The sequence below is a fragment of the Bidens hawaiensis genome, unplaced genomic scaffold (assembly GCF_021521415.1).
Source record: "Bidens hawaiensis isolate Kalapana, Puna unplaced genomic scaffold, B.hawaiensis_p1.1 tig00021494_1, whole genome shotgun sequence".
NCBI classification, from domain to species: Eukaryota; Viridiplantae; Streptophyta; class Magnoliopsida; order Asterales; family Asteraceae; genus Bidens; species Bidens hawaiensis.
The window spans coordinates 323,390-347,461 of record NW_027493331.1 but is presented as its reverse complement, the minus strand read 5'-3'; the positions used below and the strand labels follow the sequence as shown (position 1 = coordinate 347,461).

At 33.7% G+C, this 24,072-nt stretch overlaps 2 protein-coding genes across 3 annotated transcripts; one reads left to right on the top strand and one right to left on the bottom strand.

Moving 5' to 3' along the window:
- Positions 1-4,212: 4,212 nt before the first annotated feature.
- Positions 4,213-4,961, bottom strand: LOC143563494 (uncharacterized protein At1g08160-like). Its single transcript, XM_077051023.1, has one exon. The coding sequence runs from the start codon at positions 4,897-4,899 to the stop codon at positions 4,291-4,293; it is 609 nt and encodes a 202-aa protein (XP_076907138.1). The 5' UTR covers positions 4,900-4,961; the 3' UTR covers positions 4,213-4,290.
- A 10,439-nt stretch (positions 4,962-15,400) lies between these two features.
- On the top strand, positions 15,401-23,472 carry LOC143563519 (vacuolar protein sorting-associated protein 41 homolog). 2 transcript variants are annotated; one of them, XM_077051043.1, is made up of 20 exons: positions 15,901-16,007; positions 16,288-16,322; positions 18,018-18,287; positions 18,370-18,549; positions 18,656-18,916; positions 18,997-19,129; positions 19,195-19,285; positions 19,358-19,460; positions 20,087-20,190; positions 20,278-20,371; positions 20,457-20,612; positions 20,701-20,763; positions 20,853-20,918; positions 21,001-21,201; positions 21,287-21,364; positions 21,440-21,559; positions 21,646-21,726; positions 21,809-21,894; positions 21,991-22,072; positions 22,764-23,472. In XM_077051043.1, the coding sequence occupies exons 1-20, from the start codon at positions 15,983-15,985 to the stop codon at positions 23,196-23,198; spliced, it is 2,664 nt and encodes an 887-aa protein (XP_076907158.1). In that variant the 5' UTR covers positions 15,901-15,982; the 3' UTR covers positions 23,199-23,472. The 2 variants fall into 2 exon arrangements, with proteins under 2 accessions (XP_076907157.1, XP_076907158.1); XM_077051042.1 differs by lacking the exons at positions 15,901-16,007; positions 16,288-16,322 and adding an exon at positions 15,401-15,679.
- Positions 23,473-24,072: the final 600 nt, after the last annotated feature.

Below are 24,072 nucleotides of genomic sequence, written 5' to 3'. Positions count from 1 at the left end.
ACAGAATTTTACTTGTAAAACTAGTCTATTCCACCGATCATAGCATCTCAATTAATTTACCAAAAATCATCACAAAAATATATATGTGTTAGGTTTCCAGAACATATTTGGTTGTATTTTTATTCCATATATATTCCTCATAATGATCAATTTACCAAAGCAAACTCACAACAGTCAAATTTATGCGCAACAGAAAGTTATTTGCAATTCCCGTTAAATGAAAAATCCAACAAATGCAAGACCACTTGGGTTAGGTTCCTGACTCAACAAGTCAACTTCCAGAAGTGGAACCAACCCAATTGGTCTCGTAGTTCATGAGATATAATATTTACAAAACAACCCAACAGCAAGTCTCACAACTCAGATTTGCACAACGTTTTTGTAAAATCATAAATGTTAACTTTTACACGTCCAAACATAGCAAATTTATATTCTTTAGAAACTAGACTCAACCTAGTTTACTGTAGTATCAATAATCTCAACCAATTCTTACATTAACATTTAGTTACAGTTGTCTAATCATAACTTACAATCTGTCCAGTACCAGTTTTGACCTTTAATCGCATTTAAATCGTTTGACCAACCAAAACACCTCCAAATTAGGCGTGGTTGGACTTTCTGAAAACTAGACTCAGATTACTACCTTGTAGACTTATAATTAGCTCAGTTTGCTTATATACTCAACAAGTTACACACCGTTCAATTTTAACAATCACTGTTGTCAAAACTCAGCAAGCATAAACAATCATCTAGCATGCATCCTAAGCATATGACATAACTCAAAACACGCAATAAACATTATTAATCATAAAAATCAGTAGTAACCCTTTAGGGTTTACAAAAAATTAATGATTCATCAATCTTTCATCGTTCAAAATCACATATGACTATCAATATCAATCACTAACACATAATCAATCATCCTCTAGCCATAATCAATCATAAAACACTTAATATATGATATTCAATAGTTAGGGTTTCATATATATACCTTAAAAACGCAGAGATAACCAAGAGAAACGTGAGAGGTGCTTAGAAACGAGTGTAGGATGCTCCGATTATGAAGAATCAAGCTTTAACGGGTGTGATATGTGTGTGTGTGAGGCTGCCGATCGCGAGAGAGGGGAGGGGGAGGGCTGCCGTCGGGTAGAGTGAAAGAGAGAAGAGAGAGTTAGGGTTTATTATTATTAACAATAATAACATGTTACATCTAGGTCCCTCAACTACTAATTATCACTTTTCTAGCTTAAATTAACTCGTTTGCATCTTGAGTTAGCGTTTTATACAATGTTATCACATAACAGATAAGTCTAACACATAATTATCACATAATTATTGTTTTGACGTTTTTCGTTTATTCACCAATGGTTTGCGTCAATTCGTTTGCGTTTCGGTGCAATTCCCGAAAGACTACACATGTAGTAATTGTTCAAGCGTCATTTAAACCCTAGTTTAAATGTAATGAGGTGTGCGTTATAGATTCAATGATCTTTAAGTTTGAATTGACGGAGTTGAGTTAACGGAGTTAACCTGAAATTGACGATTGTCACAATACTTTCTTCAAAAATACTCTCCCCACAAAATAAAGTTTGTGTGTTTTGGAAAGTTCAAACAAGTATTTAGTACAAAGATTCTAAAACCACACTTTAGTGTAAATAAAGGTGGGATGTATTTTATATAAATTATACGAGTTGTTAAGACATATAATTAATTTTGAGTAGATAACCCTAAGAACTGTATTAATACTTGTGTACGCTTTAGCTGTGATAATAAGTTGAGTATGTAATCGTATAACTCTCTCTCTCTCCTTATATGATTAGTGATGCATACGAATGTTTATACAGTTCTTGTGATTATATACTTAAAATTCTAAAAGTGATTGCGTATCGTACATGTCCCTTTATGAAAACACACATGTTTTAGAATTTTCTACTTTCTAAGGTTGAACATTTATATTTAATTGAAAACGGGTTTAGTTAATTTGATCTTGTTGGTCACTAATAAGTTGTTATGGAATAAAAAAGTTGTTAAAAACTCGTGGTCAATAAGAAACGTGTTAAAACTCTTGATGCATTTTTATTAAACAACTTGGAGATGTATTATTGAATTTGATTATGCAAGTTTGAGTTTGAGTATGCGATTTCTTTTGGGTTTCCAAGTTCGTGCTAACAAGGTGTCTTTGTTCTTATTTTAATTAATTAGTGACATTAAGACAAATTACTTTCGCTACTGAACCGTACTTAACCCTTGTTGAAGGTAGGTCTGTTCGACAACCCATTGGTGATAATTTATTGGTAAACATGATGAGAGTGGTGCATTTTTAAATAGATTATCAACGGAATTTACCAAGTGATCACCAGTGAAGTCTACTAAGGATAAGTGTCGAAAGTTTCAACAATGAATTTTGGACATGTGACATTGGTGAGTACCATGGCAATTTCATCGACAAATCATCAACGATAAATTCAACGTTGGATCACTAGTGGAAGTTACTAAATAATTACCTACGACATTTTATGACAATAGTAACTTGCATGTAGTTGATAGAATTTAGAAATATAAAAGTTGTACATCGGATATATAAGTAGGATTGACTCACAATTACATATGGTTTTCTTCGCCATGAGCTTGCCTTTGCTTGTGTGCGCTTGATATATATAAGGAAAATTGGTTTTTACTGGTCTCAACTATTGTTTTTTGGTCATTGCCGGTCCCAACTAACGAATTGATCACTGATGGTCCCAACTTTTAATGTATTTGTTCATAGCGGTCCGTGGCTAATAGAATCCTAACGTCGTTAGTTTCAGGTTGCCGGAAAAACGTTTTTAGCCGGGAAAGTCAATTTTTATTTGCCGGAAAACACCATCTGAACACCGCCACCACCACCAATTGACTCACCGCCAACCAACCACCATCGCTTAAGCACCATCAACTGATTCCGACGACGGTTCTAGGGTTCCGGCGGCCTCAATAATTGGGGTTTTTACTAGAAAAAAGGTTCCTAAAGGTACGATACAAAGTTACCATGATGTTTGGGACAAAATTGTTGAGTTTTCGGGAAAAAAAATGTGTGTTTTCCAGCCAAAAACGTTTTTCCGATGATCTGAAACTAACGGCATTAGAATTTGTTAGTCGCAGACCGTTAGGAACAAATACGTTAAAAGTTTAAACCGTCAGCAGCCAGTTTGTTAGTTGAGACCGACAGTGACCAAAAGACGATAGTTGAGACTAATAAAAACCAAATTCCCTATAAATAATGATTATTTTATAAAGTTATTCATGTTATGTGTTGTAAACTTGTAATATATGCTCTCTGACATTTCTCTTACAAACGTGGAACCATTAAATATATAGGCTAATCATGAAGGATACGCATTTCCTGTTGGCTAGCACGAAGAGTATACAAACCGTTGGGGGCTGGACAATCAAGATTATGATGAGAGTTTATGCAAGTCTACATTAGAAAATGTTCCACAAGATGGAGTACTTTCCGCTAGTTGGTGTAAATACATTCCAAGAAAGATTAATATTTATGCTTTGAGGATCTTGATGGATCATCTCCCCACCCGATATAATTTGATGGACAAATATGTAGATATTACTTCCGTACTTTGTCTGATATGTAACATTTGGCCTGAGTTGACTAATCACTCTCTTTGGGATTTGGAGCAAAGTTGCTCTTGGTTGGATATTGTTTCCTGGTGGATCGATTTCCTTCTCAAAATTGGCTTGATTTGGCTCATTTGGTGGCAAAAAAAAAGAGGAAGAAAAAAAGATTTAGTGGGGTCGATTATCTTTATCATTTGGTGGAATATTTGGAGGCTTAGAACATCTTTCAATTGAAAGGAATTGAGCAACTTTTTAATAATAACATTGTTCACTTGTCTTTGCTTTTGGTTTAGTAGTCGGTCTAGTAATTGCCGTGCTACTTGGACAAAGTGGATGTTAGATCCTTTTGGTAGAAGTTTGGTATCATATGTATGAACTAATGAAAGGAGATCGAACCAATTTGCTAAGCTACACGATATCATCAACCATATTAGTTATTAAAGTTATTATCTACCTAAAGCCTCCAACATAATACAAAAAAATATATATTTGAAATATATGTAGGAAAAGATATGTAGAATTAAGGTAGCATTAATTTGATATCGTAAAGTAAATAAATCACACATACAGTTACAAATTACAATACTTGAAATCAACCAAACCCAAAAAATAAAAATAACAAAAAAAAAAAAATTCCAAACTGACCCTCATGTTCAAGAAAGCACACACAAACACCTAAAATCAAATATCAACATCACAAATAGTCCTTTGAAAGCCTTTTGAGGAAGAAGAAAAATGAACCATAATAGGTGCACAAGATACTTTCATGTGGTAGTGTCTTGATTTCCACCCTCCCACCTTGAACCTTATTCTCGCCTTCAAATTCACAGCCATCTCGACCTGGCCTGACGACCTCTCTGTTTTAAGATCTCGTGCAACCACATCAGGCAAAGACATGTCATGTGATGCAAGATTCAACTTGAATCGTGTTGCGTTTCTTTTAGGTTGGTGAAATGGATGAATAGTTCCTCTACTAATGGTTTCATCATCATACAAAACAGCAATGTCAACTTTATCATGGTAAATAGAAACTTTCTTGTTAGGGTTGTATGCTCGGAGAATGAAGTTGTAGGTAGCGTTTAGATGGTTGGTATTGGACATGTTGTAGTTGTTGATGGAGGCGTCATCGATGGAGTAGACTAGCTTTTTGGGCTTAATGGTTAGCCAAATTATGAGAATGGTTAGACCAACGAGGACTATGAGTGCAAGCAAGACGATTGCAATGATTCGAATAAGCTTGGAGTGTGTTGGCCCAGCTGCATTTTGCGTCGGGGGTTTAGCATTAGCCATTTTTTCTCAAGGAATTTGACAACTTGGTGAAGTTTGTTAGTAATATTTATAGTATGCAAAAAGGAAGGAATTTTGTTTCAAGAGAATTTTGTTTCAAGAGAATGTTTTGGTTTATATATGATCTTATCTTAACTGTGTTTTCACAATAAAAGTTGGCAAGTGTTAATGTAGATGATTTAAACAAAATAAAAGGAACTAGTATTAGTCTGTTAACGCGTGATTTTTGTAAACCCGATATATGAAACTTTAAAGAAACATATATACAGTTTAACAAATTCGAAAATTGGACTTACACCAAAACACTATTACTATTACTAATATATATAAATAGAAACTTTGGTGCCGCAAGTGGCTTATTGGTCTATTTGGCGGCACCGTATTGATTGGTGAGTTTTGTTTTTTATTTTTTTAGTTCAATAACCATAATACTCGTAATGGAAACTGATTAAACGTCAATTTTTTTTGTTTTATTTTTGGTACCGTAGTAAACCTGAAAGAATCAGAACGAGTTCGCGCAGACTTGCGACCTTATTCAAAGCCCATGACCAACAATGCACAGGTTTTACCAATGCACAAGTTTACCGACCGACCACCCTCCCCAAAAATAAATAAATAAATTGGTTGTTGGTCCACCTCAATTTTTATATTTTTTTCATTTTTTAGTTCCGGTATTACGCAATCAAAACCGACCGAATTCGTGGCAAGTTACCTACTCAATGCTCGAGACCGACACTGCTTGGGTTTTACCACCGACATGATTTGCCAACCAAATAAACAACATTTTCAATATTTTTGTTTTCTTATATGTTAATGTTTTTATATGTTAATTTGGCGAATTCATTTTTTGGGTTTTAACGCTCAAATTCTATCTCGTAGCGAACGAAGTTGGTACTGACCGAATTCGTGAACTCATCGTAGTAACGCTCGAGTTTAACCAACTCCCGGGTTTCAGCGATGGGGTTTTGTCAGCTTCCCGGCGCAACGCGCGGGGTAGAAAAACTAGTTTTATAGATAAAGTCCATGGACGTATAACATTACAACATGGAACAACGTAATTCGTATAGTGCGCAAACTTTACAAACATTCAATATTTACCCCTAGCATATATCAAAATTCTGTATATGTGAGAAAAGTATGCTTGTTTAAAGTACTAAAAATCAAGATTTCTATTATTATTATTATTATTATTATTATTATTATTATTATTATTATTATTATTGTTGTTGTTGTTGTTTATCATTATTATTTATACACTATACTATATATTTGCCTAGAGAGAGATAAATGGAAAGATGGAGAAAAAAAAAGGTAAATGAAGCTTAACTTGCATATGGAGGAAGAATGAATAAGAACTCTCAAGTGATCCTTTATTCCTTCTATTCATCTTTGGAGCTTCCAACTTTTGTGAACCCTTTCTTGATCTTGAAGGTTTCCAAGAGACTCCTTAACTTTAGACAATTTAAGCAAATAACTAAAGTAACATAAGAATTTGGTTTTGAACATTCATTCTTATAAGGTTTGTCTAATAGAAATTGAATTTTTTTTATGAAATTCTAAGTTTTATTTATTAAGAAAATAAAAGTTTCAACATGATATGCTCAACCTATTTAGTTCATGTTTTGAAAAAAAAAATACAAAAATTTCCACTTGTTTTATTATGAGCCAACAAATCCTTAAAAAAACAAGGTGAAATAATGATAACAAAACTGTTGGAGAACTTGTTTTATTTCTTGGTGGCCTTGTGACCTATTAATTTCCAGAGTTGTCGGGCCTATCTTTTGAAACATTGCTTTCAGTTCAATCATCGTGTCATTAAGGGACCTGGCGCGGTGGTAAGGTGCATCACCTCTACACTAGAGGTCGACGGTTCAAGTCCCTAAGACATATAAGTGGTTAATAGGAATATTTATAAGTAAATTAGCTTGTCGTTAAAAAACAAAGTTCAATCATCGTGTTCCTTGCTACCATATTAAAACCAAATTAAAAAAAAAAGCTTTAAATGGGCTTGAGCAGTTGAGCTTCTTGTAGGACAGCCGGACAGGTAACAAATATCATATATTATGACGGGCCTTTGTTGCCGGTTTAGGGTCGGCCCATTTATTATGGGCTCAGTAGAGAAACAAACCAAAATTCTTGGTTTCATTTTCAAAATACAAAATTCTAATGGTATGACAAGCTTCCTTATAAAAGTAAGGTGATTAGTTAAATTATTTACAAGGTGCAAGGTTTGGGGATTTTATGGTAGAAACAATATAGAAATTCATTTAAATAAATAAAAAAAAAAACTTAAGGCTAACCTAAAATTAATAGTCTTTTTCTACATGTTAAAAGCATGTGTTAATCGAGAATCATCAAAAACTGATAATATTGTATTTATCCTGATAACCGGAATCGAACATAAAATCGTCACTTTACACTTACCAGCTGGACCAGTGCTTGTAACGTAATCACGGTGGTTCCTTCATAATTTATAGTTATTCTTTAGATCCGCCCCTGAGCACAAGCAAGGCCATGTCTGTGTTCGCTCATTCAACTGTAAACGAACACAAACACTTATTCAGACAAATATCAGTTCATGTTCATTCATTTTAAAAATGAACATGTTCGGGTGCGTTTATGTTCATTCATTTAAAATATCAAATAACAATTCACGAACATAAATTAACAAAGATAAACGAATATAACTGAACAAACGTAAACACAAACAAACATAAATGTACATACTTAAAAGAACACAAACAAACAAACATAAAAATTTACATGATTCATCCAAAAACGAAAATAAACTAACATTTACGAACATAAATGAATCAACGAAAATAGATTCATTTCATTTATTAAATAAACCAGCATAAAATTTTTTTCCGTTCATTTCACAAAACGATTCACGGACTGACTATTCATTTAACGTTGGTTCGTTTATCGGCATTCTTACAATCACATTACACTATACTATGCTAGTAGTCTAGTAGTATATACTCTTGTTATGCTTGAAACCAAAATCCTCTTAATTAGTGTGTCTACTACTCTACTATTGTTCTGGTAAGCTTCAATTTCTACTCCTCTGTATTATTATTATTATTATTATTATTATTATTATTATTATTATTCTTTATGCTCAAAATTATGCATGTCCAATATTCGTGTTATAAGCTTATAATTACTGAAATTATTAGGTTTTCGATTACAACATTTTGTATGTTAAATCTACATATCGAGGTCATGATTTGGTTATTATTTATCGATCATTTTGAAGTTATTTAGGCTTTTGTTTTACCTGAACCAGTGAATGTTTGTGAGAGTTGATTTGGTGGTTATGGAACTCAAATTGTTATCTGAATTAGGGCTTTGAACTCATATTTTGATCTAAATTAGGCTTGAACTCAGATTTTGATCTAACTAGGGCTGATTTTGATCTAAATTAGTGCCTGAACTTAGATGTTGATCTAAATTAGGGCTTATTTTGATTTAAATTAGGGCTTATTTTGATCTAAATTAGGGCTTATTTTGATCTAAATTAGCGATATGGAAAGTGAAACCTGCATTCCTTGGCAAGTTGAGGTTTTTACATTAAGCACGGGGACTTGGAGAAGTCCAATAAGCAATCTCCCTCGTAAATCAATTCATTTTGGTAATGGATACAACATAGATGGGGTTTTTTATTGGCTTGCTAGTGAACTGAGTGCTATGGTCGGTGAATTTAGGTATACAAATAATCTCATTATTTCATTCGATATGGCAAGTGAAGAATTTAGAGAAATAAACCTTCCAAATAATTTTGTATACCCTTGGTCTTCGAATAAGTTGCGCATCTCAAGTCTAGGGAAGTCTCTTGTTGTGCTTGAACGCAAAAACAATATGAATGCTGTATGGATGATGGAAGGTGGTGCACCAAGCTCGTTTTCACAGTTATTCACTATTTCCACAACAGATGTAACAATACTAAGCATACTGGGATTTAGGAAGAGTGGTGAACCTGTAATTCATCATCATCATCATCATCATCATCGTACTCAGTATATCCCACCAATAGCAAAGCTATGTTAGGGTCTGAGGAGGGTAAGATGTAGACAGCCTTACCTCTACCCCATAGGGATAGAGAGGCTGCTTCCGGTGAGACCCCCGGCTCGATGGTAGTTTTGCATCAAGCCTTGGACATAAAGCACATAGCACTCAATCATCGGGATACCGGCTGATTGGTGCATGTACCCTCGTCTTTCGGCTATCAACGCCAGTGGTGAACCTGTAATTGAAACTATCAAAGATCCCTTAAATCTGTGGGGCGAATCATCATCGCTTTGTGTTTATGAACCCAACTCAAAGCACATCAGTGATCTTGGGATTGAGGCAAATGGTTCATTTTCTGCGCATTTCTACATGGAAACACTACTTTTGATTGATCAACCAGAACTTGCGGTTTTTGACAAAGGTAAACGCTGCATTGCAAAGTGGAGAGAGAGCTAAGACAAAAGGTGTTTGAACCATACACACAAGGTATAAATCAATAGCTTGGAAGCACCTCTGGTGCTCTATTTATACAATACATGATGATCTTCGATTTTTTTAGATGATTTGGTTTCATAACGTACATCACTTGTATTTGGTATGCCCTTCAATTAACCCATGTTTTAAAACTGAGTTTTAGTTATTCTAGGTTTTATTATTAAGTTTGATTAAGCCGGAAGTCAGTAGAAATGCATGTTTGTTAATTATGTAGAAACAGAACAGATCATTTCTTTGTAATTACGGTAACAATAATTTCTTAAAAACTTCATTTAAAATATTTGATTATTTGAGAGATTTTTTTTATTTCTTTGTTTATTGAAAAGGATAAAATATATCTTTATGAACATGTCTGGTACTCTGGTATAATGACAATCAAATGAATATGACAAAAATTAATATAAGACAAGTATTATGTAATATATTTTTAGCTCGAGCAGGGTGTTTGTTCTATCTATGTTTAAACTTTCGTTTATTGAAAAAGTTATATAATATCATGGATTTCGCTATCCACAATGAACCTTGTTGTTTCGTATTATGTTCTGGTTTCAAGATTATGTGATGCAATTATGATCCGTAAAATATGGTCTAGTATTCTGACTGAAAGCAATACTCCCAGCCATTATGATCTTTGTTCATGGGAGTAGATGATTCTTGATCTCAGTTTATATGCTTAAAAGGCTTTTTGATGATTTTATTATTATTATTATTATTATTATTAGGGTCAAATTATTCTACAAAAGGGAACAAAAATGAGAAGGATAAGAAGGATTTGTAGCCACACCAAAAAACTCCTCAAAAAAATTTAAAATAAATAAATAAATAAATCATAACTCAAAATTTAATAAAAAATGAAAAAGTAAAAACACAAAAATATTTCCACCGTCTTTTTCGTTCTCATAAAACACACACACACACACAATGGTAAGTGAAAAAAGTCGTATTTTTTTGTTCATCATTGTGTTTTGTGTTTATTTTCTTCATTAATTGTGTCTTTTTTCTTGACATTGTGTCTTTTTCTTTATATTGTGTTATATTAATCAACATTGTGCTATATTTTGTTCAACATTGTGTTATATTTTGCGATCTATTGTGTCTTTTTTTTAGTTATAATTGTGTCTTTTGTTCATTTTCGTCATTGAGTCTTTTCGTCATTTTTTTTTCGTATTATTTTTTTGAACGGGAATATGGTGGAAACATTTTAGTTTTTATATTTTTTTTTGTTTTTTATTTATATTTTGAGTTATGAGTTTTTATTATTTTTTTTTGAATTTATTTTTAAGGGTTTTTTGTGTGGTCACAAATTCTTCTCACACTTCTCATTTTTGTCTCCCTTTGTATTTTAACTTTACCCTTATTATTATTATTATTATTATTATTATTTCTGATATGCTTTATTAATGCTATAACAGATTCAAAAAGTAGAGACAAATCAAAAGGCCACTGATGTTGGAGGTTTTGCAGGGTACGTATTTTGCAATAACTGTTTTTGGCTCATATAAAGCACTAGAATATGATGTGTTTTGAATTGGGTGTTTGTTTGTGCTTTGTACTTCTTTTTGTTTGAATCTTAGTTATTTAAAAAAGTAATATTATTGCTTCTTCAGTGAAGATAATGGTTTGAAACATAAATGGGACTTGTTAAAATGTGTGGTCAAAATTAGGGGTGCAATGAGCCGAGCTACTTGAGCTTGGGTTGATAGAAATCTCAAAACGAGCTGAGCCCGAGCTTTAAATGAAGCTCGTTTAGTTGTCGAGCACGAGTTCGAGACTTGTATGAGAAGCTCGTTTAGGCTCGTCGAGCCTTAACGAGCCTTGTGTATTATTAAGTTTGAGTGTTTGACCTCTTTTGGATTTTGATGTATTAATTTCACACTCTAGTTATCGAGCCCGAGTTCGAGACTCGTATGAGAAGCTCGTTTAGGCTCGTCGAGCCTTGTGTATTATTTAAGTTTTGAGTGTTTGACCTCTTTTGGATTTTGATTTATTAATTTCACATTCTACAACCGAGCTCGAGCTGAGATTTGGCTCATTTATGGTAACACGAGCTCGTTCCGAGCTTAGGTTCGTTTAAGGTTTTTCTCAAAATATATAAACATAAATAAAAATGTATATAATATAATTTATATATAATAAAAGAGCTGAGCTCGGGCTCGACTTGGCTCATTTACACCCCTAGTCAAAATATATGGAGTCTTAAATCCAGTTTATATGTAGCAGTGTGATACTGTGTTGACTGATGTGTGTTGCTTTTTTGTTATTTTTGTTATTTATTTATTTATTTATGTTCTGTTTTGCATGAACTCTGTAATGTGTATTCTCATTAATTTTGAGGGTGAAAGCTCGTTTGCATATTAAAAGGTTTAATTACCTATTAGTAGAGGTGCACAAATCGGGTTTTTTCAAATACCCGGGTTCGAGTATGGAACCGGGTTCGGGTATGACCGAGTATTGAAAAATCGGGTGTTGGCAATGCCCGGGTTCGGGTATTATCTCTAAAAACCATACCATGTGTATCGGGTTCGGGTCGGGTATTCTAAAACCAGGTATTTGAATACCCTATTTTCGGGTATTGAAAAAAAATTCTCTTTTCAGAGTTTTTCTGGCTTTTTTTCGGATATATATGGATTTTTTAAGGGGTTGCACCTTTTAGGATTATTTTTCCGGGTTATTTTCGGGTAATATCGGGTATAGATTGGGTATTTGAAAAACCCGGTTCGGGTATTGAACCAGTTCGGGTTTTCGGGTATTACCGGGTACAGGGTCCGGGTTTTGGTACTGAAATACATACCATATCCTTACCCTACAGGTAGGGTCGGGTACGCGTTAGGGTATTAAAAACCCGGGTATAAAAAAACCGGTTTCGGGTATTTTTATCGTGTCCGACTCCAGGTTTGGGTTTTTTGTGTACCTCTACCTATTAGTAGTTGTTAAATCAGTTTTATTCTTAGGTTATAAGTGGTGGATCCAAACATGAAATAACATAAAATTTGTCACAGCTACTAATGTTTTACCTTACAAAAACAAATTTAAGAGAGTGTACACCTCAACTCGATTATACTTATTCATCTGGTTAATTTCTGTTTTCGTTCTTGCATCTGATTTATGTTATAAACAATGATTTTGCTTATGTAATAAATTTCGAATAATCCGGTTGCCTACCTGCCTACTAGAATAGCACCCGTGACCCTTATTTCATAGGTAATTTACAACACATTAAACCGGTCAGTTTTGATATTGTTTTATGATTTATTCATTCAAATTTCAAAGTATTATAATTGTCAACGTCAATTTTGTTAACACACCTCGCTTAGAACACGTGTGCTACAGCCTACAAGGGTGAAAAATTTCAGTACATAAAAGTATATATATATTTTTTTGTATATCTTATATGTTGAAGTGTATATTTCATAATTTAATGTAATTTGATTTCCATTTACTATTAATTGAAAACAAATAATTAAATTTTTAGAGTTTTTAAAATAAAGCATAATTCTATATAAATGTGTTTTATTACTATGACTATTAGAAAGAAATCGCTTTTCTAATAAAAGAGAGAGAGAGATAAGGGAGAAAAATGATGAAAATGAATATGAAGACTGACATGTGACATGAAAGATCCTTTATTTATTATATACTATACATATAGATATAAAATATCGATATACTATACTATTTATTTTAAACTGAATTTTATTTACTAACAAAAATATTAATAACTAAAACCCGTTGACCCGGCTTTTCAATCATTAACTCAGGATGATACTTAGCCAACCATATTTTGTCACTTGTCCAGAGTAATCTCGTCGGAAGTCAAACTAAACTCTTTGGACGGCAAAACAATCTTGTCAGAGGCCAATATAATCTCGTTGGTTTTAGGACAAGTGGAATAATCTGGTTGACTAAAAGTTTCATCAAGTTAATGATTAAAAGTCAACAGAGTTAATAGCATTTAGCATTGAATGAACATTTTTGTCGTCATCCTCTTAAATTAAATGTGATATTTATAAAAAGAAACAAGTAATATAAAAAAATATCAAAATATCAAATGTTCTTTTGAACAACCTCTTCTCTAATATTCATGCTAAAACCCGTTGACTTTTCAAAAACAAAATATCAAAATTACAAATCCCAATTAGAATCGGTTCATTCCTATGTCCTCTAGTTTAACATTTAACAACAAACACTCAAACCAACAAACTCGAACCCATCCGAATACAAAACCAAACTACCTAATACACAATCCAAACCCCGAAGGCAACGTCGAACGCGAAGAAGAAGATACAAAAGAAGATGAAAAGGACGATTGAGAAGAAGAGGATGACCAAAATGTCCATTTGACTAATCAACATCAAAAGAGTGTCCATTTGCCCAAACTCTTCTTAAAATATCCACGTTAATACCTGTCGACATGCCAACTTTTTAATCATTATCTTAACATAATTTTGGCCAACCAAATCTGCCACTTGTCCAGAGTGATTTTGTCGGAAGCCAAAATAATATCGCCAGACACTAAAACTATCTCGTTGGAAGTCGAAATAATCTTGTCGGTTTTAGGAAAATGGGAGAATCTAGTCGACTAAAATTTTCATCGAGTGAATGATTAAAAATCAACGGATATTGAACATTTCGATTATTATCCCTTAATTTAAATGTTATATTTATGGAATTTATGGGAAGAAACAAGTAATATAAAAACAAAAGATGAAAATTGCAAATCCCAACTAGAATCAGTTGATTCCCAATGTCCTCTAGTTAATAATCCTCACACTCATAACAAAAACAAACTCGAACCCATCCAAACACAAAACTAAACTAAACTAAACTACCAACTCAACTCGGTCCAAAAATTGGTCCAAAAAAGCGTAAACACCATCACCTCTCTCATACTCTCTTTCTCTCTCTCCCTCTCTCTCTCTCTCTACGCATATCTCCAGCAATGTCTCCTCCGAAGCCATGCGGTAACGGAAACGGAAGGCGACGAAGACCTTATACACATTTATAAATTTATTTGCTAGAATTAACACACTAATATTTATCCACGTTTCGATATAAATTTTTATAAGTTATTTTCGTTTTTCTTTACACACATCGGTTAGTATAGTGAGTAAACTGACCTTATTTAACCATTTTACTATTTAACTAAAGTTATTTATAAAATGCAAAATTGTAGTTCTAGTGTTCTTGAAATACTAAAGTACACATCTCACATCTAGTGTTCTTGAAATACTAAAGACCATTCGTAGTTGGGACTTTTTGATGCCAAAACATCTGGGAACATCTCCCCCAGGCATTTTGGGTGGCGTTTGTGTGAGAGATGGGAGGAATAAAATAATGATTATAGCAGAGATGTGACCATTTACATACTATGATTGTTTTTTGTAAAATTTTGAAATGTTGACTGAGCATCATATGACGTAAAATGCATGGTGTAATAATCAAACAGAATGTGAAATTGCAACCAGTGTCCTCTAGTTAAACATTTAATAGGGATGATCAATTACCGAATCGTTAACCGAAACATAACTCTTCATTTTTTCCCTCATAGTTTAAAGCCTTTTTTCCTCTATTTCATTTATTATATGTATTAATTGTTTAATACTATTATTTTCATGTATTTATATCTCCATTTTATGTACTAATATATCAATTTCATATATTTATACCTCAATTTCATGTAATTATACATTCGTTTCATGTATTTAAGCATTCATTTCATGTATTTTTAAGCAAAATTTTAACCCAAATTTGATAATGATTATTAACCGAAATTAACTAAACCGAACCGAACCGATAACCGATCAGTTCGATTCAGTTAATGCTAATCGGTTCGGCTAATGCTAATAACCGAACCGAATATTGCACGTCCTCGCCATTTAACAACTAACAAACACTCAAACAACCAAAACAAACAAACTGGAACCCATCCAACACAAAACTACCACACAACACAAACCAAACCCCGCACCATCCATCACCTCTCTCTCTCTATACACACACATCTCCGGCAATGTCTCACCGGAAGCCTTCCGATAACGGAACTGAAGGCGACGATGAACGAGAAGAAGAAGAAGAAGAAGATACAGAAGAAGAAGAAGAAGAAGAAGAGGATGATGAAGAAGAAGATGAGCCGCGGCTTAGGTACCAGAGAATGGGAGGCACGGTGCCGTCGTTGTTATCGAGTGATGCAGCGTCGTGTGTTGCTGTGGCCGAACGCATGATCGCTCTCGGTACTCATGGAGGCTCCGTTCATATCCTCGATTTCCTTGGCAATCAGGTATTTAGGTTTATATTATTTTATTTTATTTTGTTCAATCGCATCGGTTCATTTTGCGGATGTGTTTAGTGTTAATTTAGGTATTTAGGTTTGGAATTTAGTTACCCGGTAGGTTAATTTAGGTAATTTAGATTGTCTGACTGACTGATTGATTGGTTGAGTGATTTAATCAATCGTAGCTTGATTCTAGATCTGAAGCTCAATTTCTGTAATATTATATAGTTGTGATGGTTATGGTTTTAGTAGAAGCACAATTTGCTTCAGTTGAGATTTCTGTAATATTATGTTGTTGTGGCGGAACGCATGATCGCTCTTGGTACTCATGCCGGTTCCGTTCATATCCTTGATTTCTTAGGCAATCAGGTATTTAGGTTTGAATTATTTCATTCGATCGCATCGGTTCATTTTGCGGATTGCTGTGTGTTTACTGTTTAGTGTTAATTTAGGTATTTAGGTTTGGAATTCAGTTATCCGGTAGGTTAATTTAGGTAATTTGATTGATTGATTGAATGAATGAATGAATGATTAGTAGTGTGATACGAGATCTGAAGCTCAGTTTCTGTTATAATAAGTACTGTTGTGATATTTGTAGTTTTAGTAGAAGCTAGGTTCCGTTCATATCCTCGATTTCCTAGGGAATCAGGTTAGGTACTCGTGTTAGGTTTATTTTATTCGATCGCATCGGTTTATTTTACCGATTGTCATGTGTTTAGTGTTAATTTAGGTTTGGAATTCAGCTATGCGGTAGGTTAGTTTAGGTAATTTGACTGACTGACCGATGGATGATTGATTGATTGATTAAATTGTTCTTAGCTTGATACGAGATCTGAAGCTCAATTTCTGTAATATTATACAGTATTGTTGTGATAGTTATAGTTTTAGTAGAAGCACAGATTGTTTGAATTGAGATCATGCTATTACACATACTGCATATAGGTGTCCTAGTTGACTTCTGTAAACGTAATTGAATATGATAATAAGGTAAGGTGTTGGTGCTAGGTTTTGATGTATTTCATTTAATTGCATCCTTAATTTTGTGATTTTCAATGTGTGTTTAGTGTTATAGGTTTGGAATTTAATTAGGATGTATGTTAGTTTAGGTAATTTAATTGACTGATGGATTGAAGGATGGATGATTAGTAGTTTGATATGAGATCTGAAGCTGAATTTCTGTAGTATTCAGTATTGTTTTGATAGTTATATTTTTAATAGAAGCACAATTTGCTTCAATTGAGATCATATCATCGATTTCCTTGGCAAACAGGTTAGGTTTGAATTGTTTCATTTGATCGAATCGGTTAGTTTTGCGGATTGTTGTGTGTTTAGTGTTTTTACAGGTTGGAATTCAGTTACGCGGTATGCTAATTTAGGAATTAGATTGACTGACTGATTGATTGATTGATTGAATTGTTCGTAGCTTGATATGAGATCTGAAGCTGAATTTCTGTTATATACAGTGTTGTTGTGGCATTTATAAATTGGTAGAAGCACAAATTGGCACAATTGAGGATGAGGTAGTTTGATTGACTGATTGATTGAATGAGTAGTAGCTTGGTAAAAGATCTGGAGCTCAATTTCTGTCATATTCAGTATTGTTGTGACATGTATAGTTTTAGCAGAAGCACAAATTGCTTCAATTGAGATCATGCTAGAATAAATACCAGATTAACTGGAAAATGCTAGATGTCCTAGTTGATTCTTGTTTACCTAATTGAATATGATCATTTGGATAATTTGCTGTTATTAATGGATTAGTGCATTAGTCTATGAAGAAAAGATGGCGCGATTGAGACACTTAAGTGTTAAAAAGGGACACAGTAATGATCAAAGCACTCAGAAACATGAATGTTGGATGTGGATGATGATGCTTATAGGATTATTGTGCAGCTTGTAAGTTTAATTAGGTGATTGTGGACCAATATTCATTGCTTTTCTTCTCCAGATGTGGCCACTTCAGGCTTAAAAAACTAAAAAAGTGAACACTAGGATGGCTTGAATACCATTTGTGATTTATTCTCTCCATCGTAGCTGTATTAGGTCTGCTAGCAACACTTTACATTGCACAACATCCCATATAACAATCACCTTATTCATGTGCATCAAGATGACTGAGAACTAAAGTTCTGCTTTTACTTTGCTTCATATTACTGATCAAGTAATGTTGCCAGCTGCAACAACTGTCTAATATAAGCATGTCTTCTGAATGAACTTATAGTTATACACTGTTTTATTTTTGAATTTTCTCTATATTCAACATCTCATATGAGCTTTAATTAATGTTCACATGTATACTATTTCCTTCATATTTGAATTTCTATGCATCTAATGTTCTTTACAGATTAAGGAATTCCGGGCACATACTGCCGCAGTCAATGATCTTTGCTTCGACTTGGAGGGTGAATTCATTGGAAGCTGTTCAGATGACGGGTCTGTTGTAATCATCAGTCTTTTCACCGATGAGAAATTAAAATTTGAGTATCATTGCCCTATGAAGGCTATTGCACTAGATCCAGATTATGCAAGAAAAGCATCTAGAAGATTCGTTGCTGGTGGTTTGGCTGGAAACTTATATTTTAATGTTAAAAAATGGTTAGGCTACCGTGATCAGGTATTTTGTTCTCCAATTTATCCTTTTTATGTCATTTTTTTGGTCTTCTGAACTAAAAAACAAAACACATCCTTTTGCATAGATTTTACACTCCGGAGAAGGTCCAATACATGCAGTTAAATGGAGAACAAGTTTAATTGCATGGGCTAATGACGCGGGAGTAAAAGTTTATGATGCTGCTAATGATCAACGTGTTACATTTATTGAAAGACCTAAAGGAAGCCCACGGCCCGAGCTTCTTCTTCCTCACTTAGTTTGGCAAGTAAGCAAAACAGTGAACATTTCTGATATTATTACGTAAGTGACAATAAACTAGTTACTTTAGTTACTGTATTTAAAGTTGAAGTCAAGTTGTTTGATGATATCAGGATGATGCTCTTCTTGTTATTGGTTGGGGAACAGCTATAAAAATTGCTTCAATAAAAACTAATCAAGACAGAGGGGTAAATGGGTCATATAGGCAAATTACAACCTCCAACATGAACCAAGTTGATATTGTGGCATCTTTTCAAACAAGTTATTTCATATCGGGAGTTGCTCCGTTTGGTGACTCTTTGGTTGTTTTAGCTTATATACCCGGGGAAGAAGATGGAGAGAAGGAATTTAGTAGCAGTGTTCCATCACGACAGGTAATTCTTCATTTTCTCTTGCTGTGTTATAAATTTATAATAATATTGTTTTATAATACATGTAACTCTACATTAAGCAGGGAAATGCACAAAGACCAGAAGTGCATGTGGTGACATGGAACAATGATGAGCTGGCGACGGATGCGTTACCTGTACTTGGATTTGAGCATTACAAAGCTAAAGATTATTCTCTTGCTCATGTTCCTTTCACAGGTACATGTTCATGCCCATTCCTAGTTATTTCAGTAACACAAGATACTTACATGTTTTAAATGTAGGTAGCAGCTATGCAGGGGGTCAATGGGCAGCTGGTGATGAACCGTTATACTATGTTGTGTCCCCAAAAGATGTAGTTATTGCCAAACCTAGGTTAGTAACAATTCTTCATTTATTTTTGCCATTATTTGTCATATATGAAGTGTGCGTTGCTTCTGATTGCAGGGATGCAGAAGATCATATCAATTGGCTTCTTCAACACGGGTGGCACGAGAAAGCTTTAGCAGCTGTTGAAGCTGGTCAAGGGTGTAGTGAACTTCTTGACGAGGTATTTTGCTTTAACTTCCTTTAAGTTTATAATGTTTTTTGCCTGCTTACATAAATCCTGGGGCTGTAAACGAACCGAACGAGACCTTGTTCATGTTCGTTCGTTAAGCATTAATTGGACAAACAAACGTTTCACAAACACATAACCGAATGGAACTTCTTGTCCGTGTTTGTTCATTAAGAAAATGATTTGTCCGTGTTCGTTCGTTAAGTTGATAAACGAGCACAAATGAACACATATTAATTTGAAATATAAAGATCAACATTCTTAAACTCAAGGATTAGACATAATCATATAAAGTTAAGTACTTGACATAACTATTCGAAAATACTTGACATAATAAACTAAAATTTTAAAAATGTATAATATAAATACTCTTCAATGACCAGACATAAACAAACGAATATGAACAAGACCTTAACGGACAAACATTAACAAACGTTAGCTCACGCAAATGAACAAAAAATAATCGGACACATTGCCGAACGTTTACGAAGCCCTAGAAAACCTGTAATTAAATAAAGTTACTGAACTTGCCTAGTCAGCATTTAGTGTAACAACTGTAAATATTTATCTTTTTACCACATATAGTTTTTATCTAACAATAATTTGTAAAAAATTATTAGGTGGGGTCGAGATACCTGGATCATTTGATTGTAGAAAGGAAGTATGCAGAAGCAGCATCTTTATGTCCCAAAGTGCTGCGAGGTTCTGCAACGGCATGGGAGAGGTAGGATATCATATTCCCTTTAAATTAAATCACAAATTATATGTTTTAACTATAATATTTATTATTTAAAACGTTTAATTTTCACAGATGGGTTTTCCACTTTGCTCATCTCCGTCAGCTTCCCGTTCTGGTTCCATACATCCCAACCGAGAATCCAGTACTACGTGATACTGCTTATGAGGTATGTGATAAACTTAATGTATAAACTTTACAAATATCGTGTTAATTGATTGCTTTGATGGTTTTAATACGTTTAAAAATTGCAGGTTGCTCTTGTGGCTCTGGCAACAATACCGTCATCACATAAGGATCTTTTAATTGCTGTGAAATCTTGGCCACCTGCAATATACTCCGCATTACCTGTCATTGCAGCAATAGAGCCCCAACTTAGCACGTCATCCATGAGTGATGAACTCAAAGAGGTAAGAGCATGTATTTCTTGTTACAATGTGTGTACATTTGAACTATATATTAAGCATACTAAATCTCTCAGATATAATGATATGTTAGGCACTTGCAGTGTTGTATGAAATCGATGGGCAATATGAGAAAGCTTTTGCAATTTATGCTGATGTAAGTGCTCACATATATTGTTTTGTCATATGAATTATTGCTTTGTAAATGCCGTTAACTTGTTGCATTTTTGAAATTCTGTTTTTCAGCTTATGAAGCCAGATATCTTTGAGTTTATCGAGAAGCATAACTTGCATGATGTCATTCGTGAGAAGGTGCGAGGACATTTTATCTTACATCTTTTCCATCTATTTGTTTTATCAACTGATTTGTGAATGTTTTATATATTATCTACAGGTGGTCCAGCTAATGCAGATTGATCATAAACGTGCGGTTTCATTGTTAGTTCAATACAGGGACATAATTACCCCTGCTGAAGTTGTATCCCAGCTTCTGGCTTCAAAAACACAATGTGATTCCAGATATTATTTATATGAGTATTTGCATTCACTATTCGAAGTTAATCCTCATGCTGGCAGAGATTTTCACGACATGCAGGTGTCATGTTTTATTCAAACGTTACATTATATTTTTCATATATATATATTCTTTTGTGATTAATGATATAATTTTTTTTCTTCAGGTGGAGCTTTATGCAGAATATGATCAAAAAATGCTACTTCCGTTTCTTCGTAGTAGTCAACATTATATGCTCGAAAAGGTTTACTAAATTAACGTCTACAATAATTTGTATTCCGTTATGTATTTTTTGATGCTAACAAAAGGTGATTTTTAGGCATATGAAGTTTGTGTTAACAAAAATTTACTAAGTGAGCAAGTTTTCATTCTCGGAAGAATGGGAAACACGAAACAAGCACTTGCTGTTATTATCAACAAACAAGGGGATATAAAAGAGGTTCCTGATTTTTAATTTTTTAATTTACTATTGACAAATGGGTTCACTGTATTTGAGAAAGTGATATAATATAGTTTTTTTTACAGGCGGTAGAATTTGTCAGTATGCAACATGACGACGACTTGTGGGAAGAACTTATTAGACAGTGTATTGATAAACCTGAAATGGTAATATTAAATCTTAAAACCTCACAAATTGTTAAATTTAAAAGATTAGATTTAAAATAATATAATTATCGTTTTTTGTTAGGTTGGTGTATTGTTAGAGCATACTGTCGGCAATCTTGACCCCCTTTATATAGTTAACATTGTACCTAATGGTTTGGAAATCCCTCGGTTAGTATAATTATTAATTATTGCTTGTTTTGATGTTATTATTTATTAATCGTCGGATGCATTTATATTTTGGGTTATTTGGTTCGTTAATTTCAGGCTGAGGGATCGTTTAGTCAAGATTATCACAGATTACAGAACCGAAACTTCTCTGAGACACGGTTGTAATGATATACTCAAGGTATTGGTTTTGTATCATACTTAACATTATAATATTATCGAGTTAAGTGTCATTTTCATTCCTGAGGTTTGGCCAACTAGGCAACTTTAGTACCTTTTTTTAATTTTATGCAAATCGACACCTGACGTTTTCAAAATCATGCTATTTTAGTACCTTTCGTCAACCCTGTCTGTTTTTCCGTTAAGTCAGGGGTAAAATAGTAATTTTTTATTTATTTTAACCCTGTGGTAAAAAATAAATTAACCGAACTACTTTTTTCAACAAAAGTAAACGAACCGAACCACACTTAAAAAAAATAAAACAAACGGACTGAATTATATTTTCAACGATAAAAAAAGAGTCGAACCAAGTTTTTAACAAAAATAAATGATCCATACTACTTTTTTAAAAAAAGTGGTTCGTTTGTTTACTTTTGTTAAAAATAAGTGGCTGGGTCATTTATTTTTGTTAAAAAAGTAGTTTGGTTAATTTATTTTTCACCACAGTGTTATTAATAAATAAGAAATATTTTTTTTTTTTTACTATTTTAGTACTAAAATAGCTTGATTTTGGTAACGTCAGGTGTCGATTTGCAAAAAAAAAAATGTACTAAAGTTGCGTAGTTAGCCAAACCTCATGTACGAAAATGACACACTTAACTCTAATATTATCTTTTTGAAATATTGTTAATCTGTTAATGTGATATTGTCAGGCGGATATTGTCAACCTTTTGGTAAAATATTACAAAGAAGCAAGACGCTCAATATACCTCAGCAATGAAGAAACAGAATCACGTTCCAACATGAACGATGGAAATAATCCAATGGAGCGAGCCCCCGTGTTAAAATCCATGGACGCCAAATCAAAGACCCGAGCGGGTGGAAGATGTTGCATATGTTTCGACCCCTTGTCGATTCAAGGTGCATCCGTCATGGTGTTCTTTTGTTGTCACGCGTACCACTTGCATTGTTTAATGGATTCCACTAATAGTATAACTTCCAAAAAGGGGTCGTCGGGAGTTGCGTCTGGTAACTCGTATACTAATGGGGATTATATGGAGGACGAAGAAGATGAAAACGACCAAGATACCCCTTCGGGTGGCTCTCGGATGCGATGCGTGTTGTGTACCACTGCCGCTGCCGGTTGATTTAGTTTGTGGATGTGTTTGTTGTTCTTTTATTTATTCATGGGTGTGGTAGTGGTTGTGTATATTAATGTATTGGTGTTATTTAATGGTGAGAAAATGAGGCTTTTTGTTTGTTGTTTAATTTGAGAGATCGACTCTGTGAGAAGAAGTTGATGTGTTTATGGACTTTAATACTATATGGTAATATTCTTGAATCATTTACAGGTAAAACAGATTACATGTAAATATTCATGTGTTCGCTGACTCGCTGTAAATAAACCCCGACATGTTTGTTTTTTATTGTTCATGTGTCGGTGCAGTTTGACTATTAGTCAATCGAATTTATAATCTTTGGTTTCATGATAGTTTTTTGTTGTGATGGATCGGGTTTTGTTATAAACGGTTTAATTTTTGGTTGTTATAAACGAAAAGCGAAACAGTTCAGTTTATGTGGTTACTCTTTGTAACTTTAATCTCATTTTAGTTGGTAAATCTAATTGTCTGGATGTGTAACATGTCACGATATTTTATAAGATCATGTGTAATAAAAACTTTTCACACTTAGGCGTTTTACGACACGTGGGGGTTCGGTCAACATTGGAGAGTTTTGTAAAAAGTGGTATACTTGTAAAAAAAAACCTATAACTCTCGTTCAATTATTACCCATCTATCTCTCTCCCTTACACACACACACACAAAACACCACCCTTCAGTTATGAGCCATAACTTAACCTATAACTCTTCCACTACACGTGAACAACGGATCTGCAAGTTATATTTGTCTTTTAGATGGGCGAACATTGATTGGTATTTTTGTTAATTTTCTTTTATAAGTTTTATGTATGTTCACTTTAGTTGTTGGTGGTAGCTTGTTTAATCTTCTTTGTACTTTTTA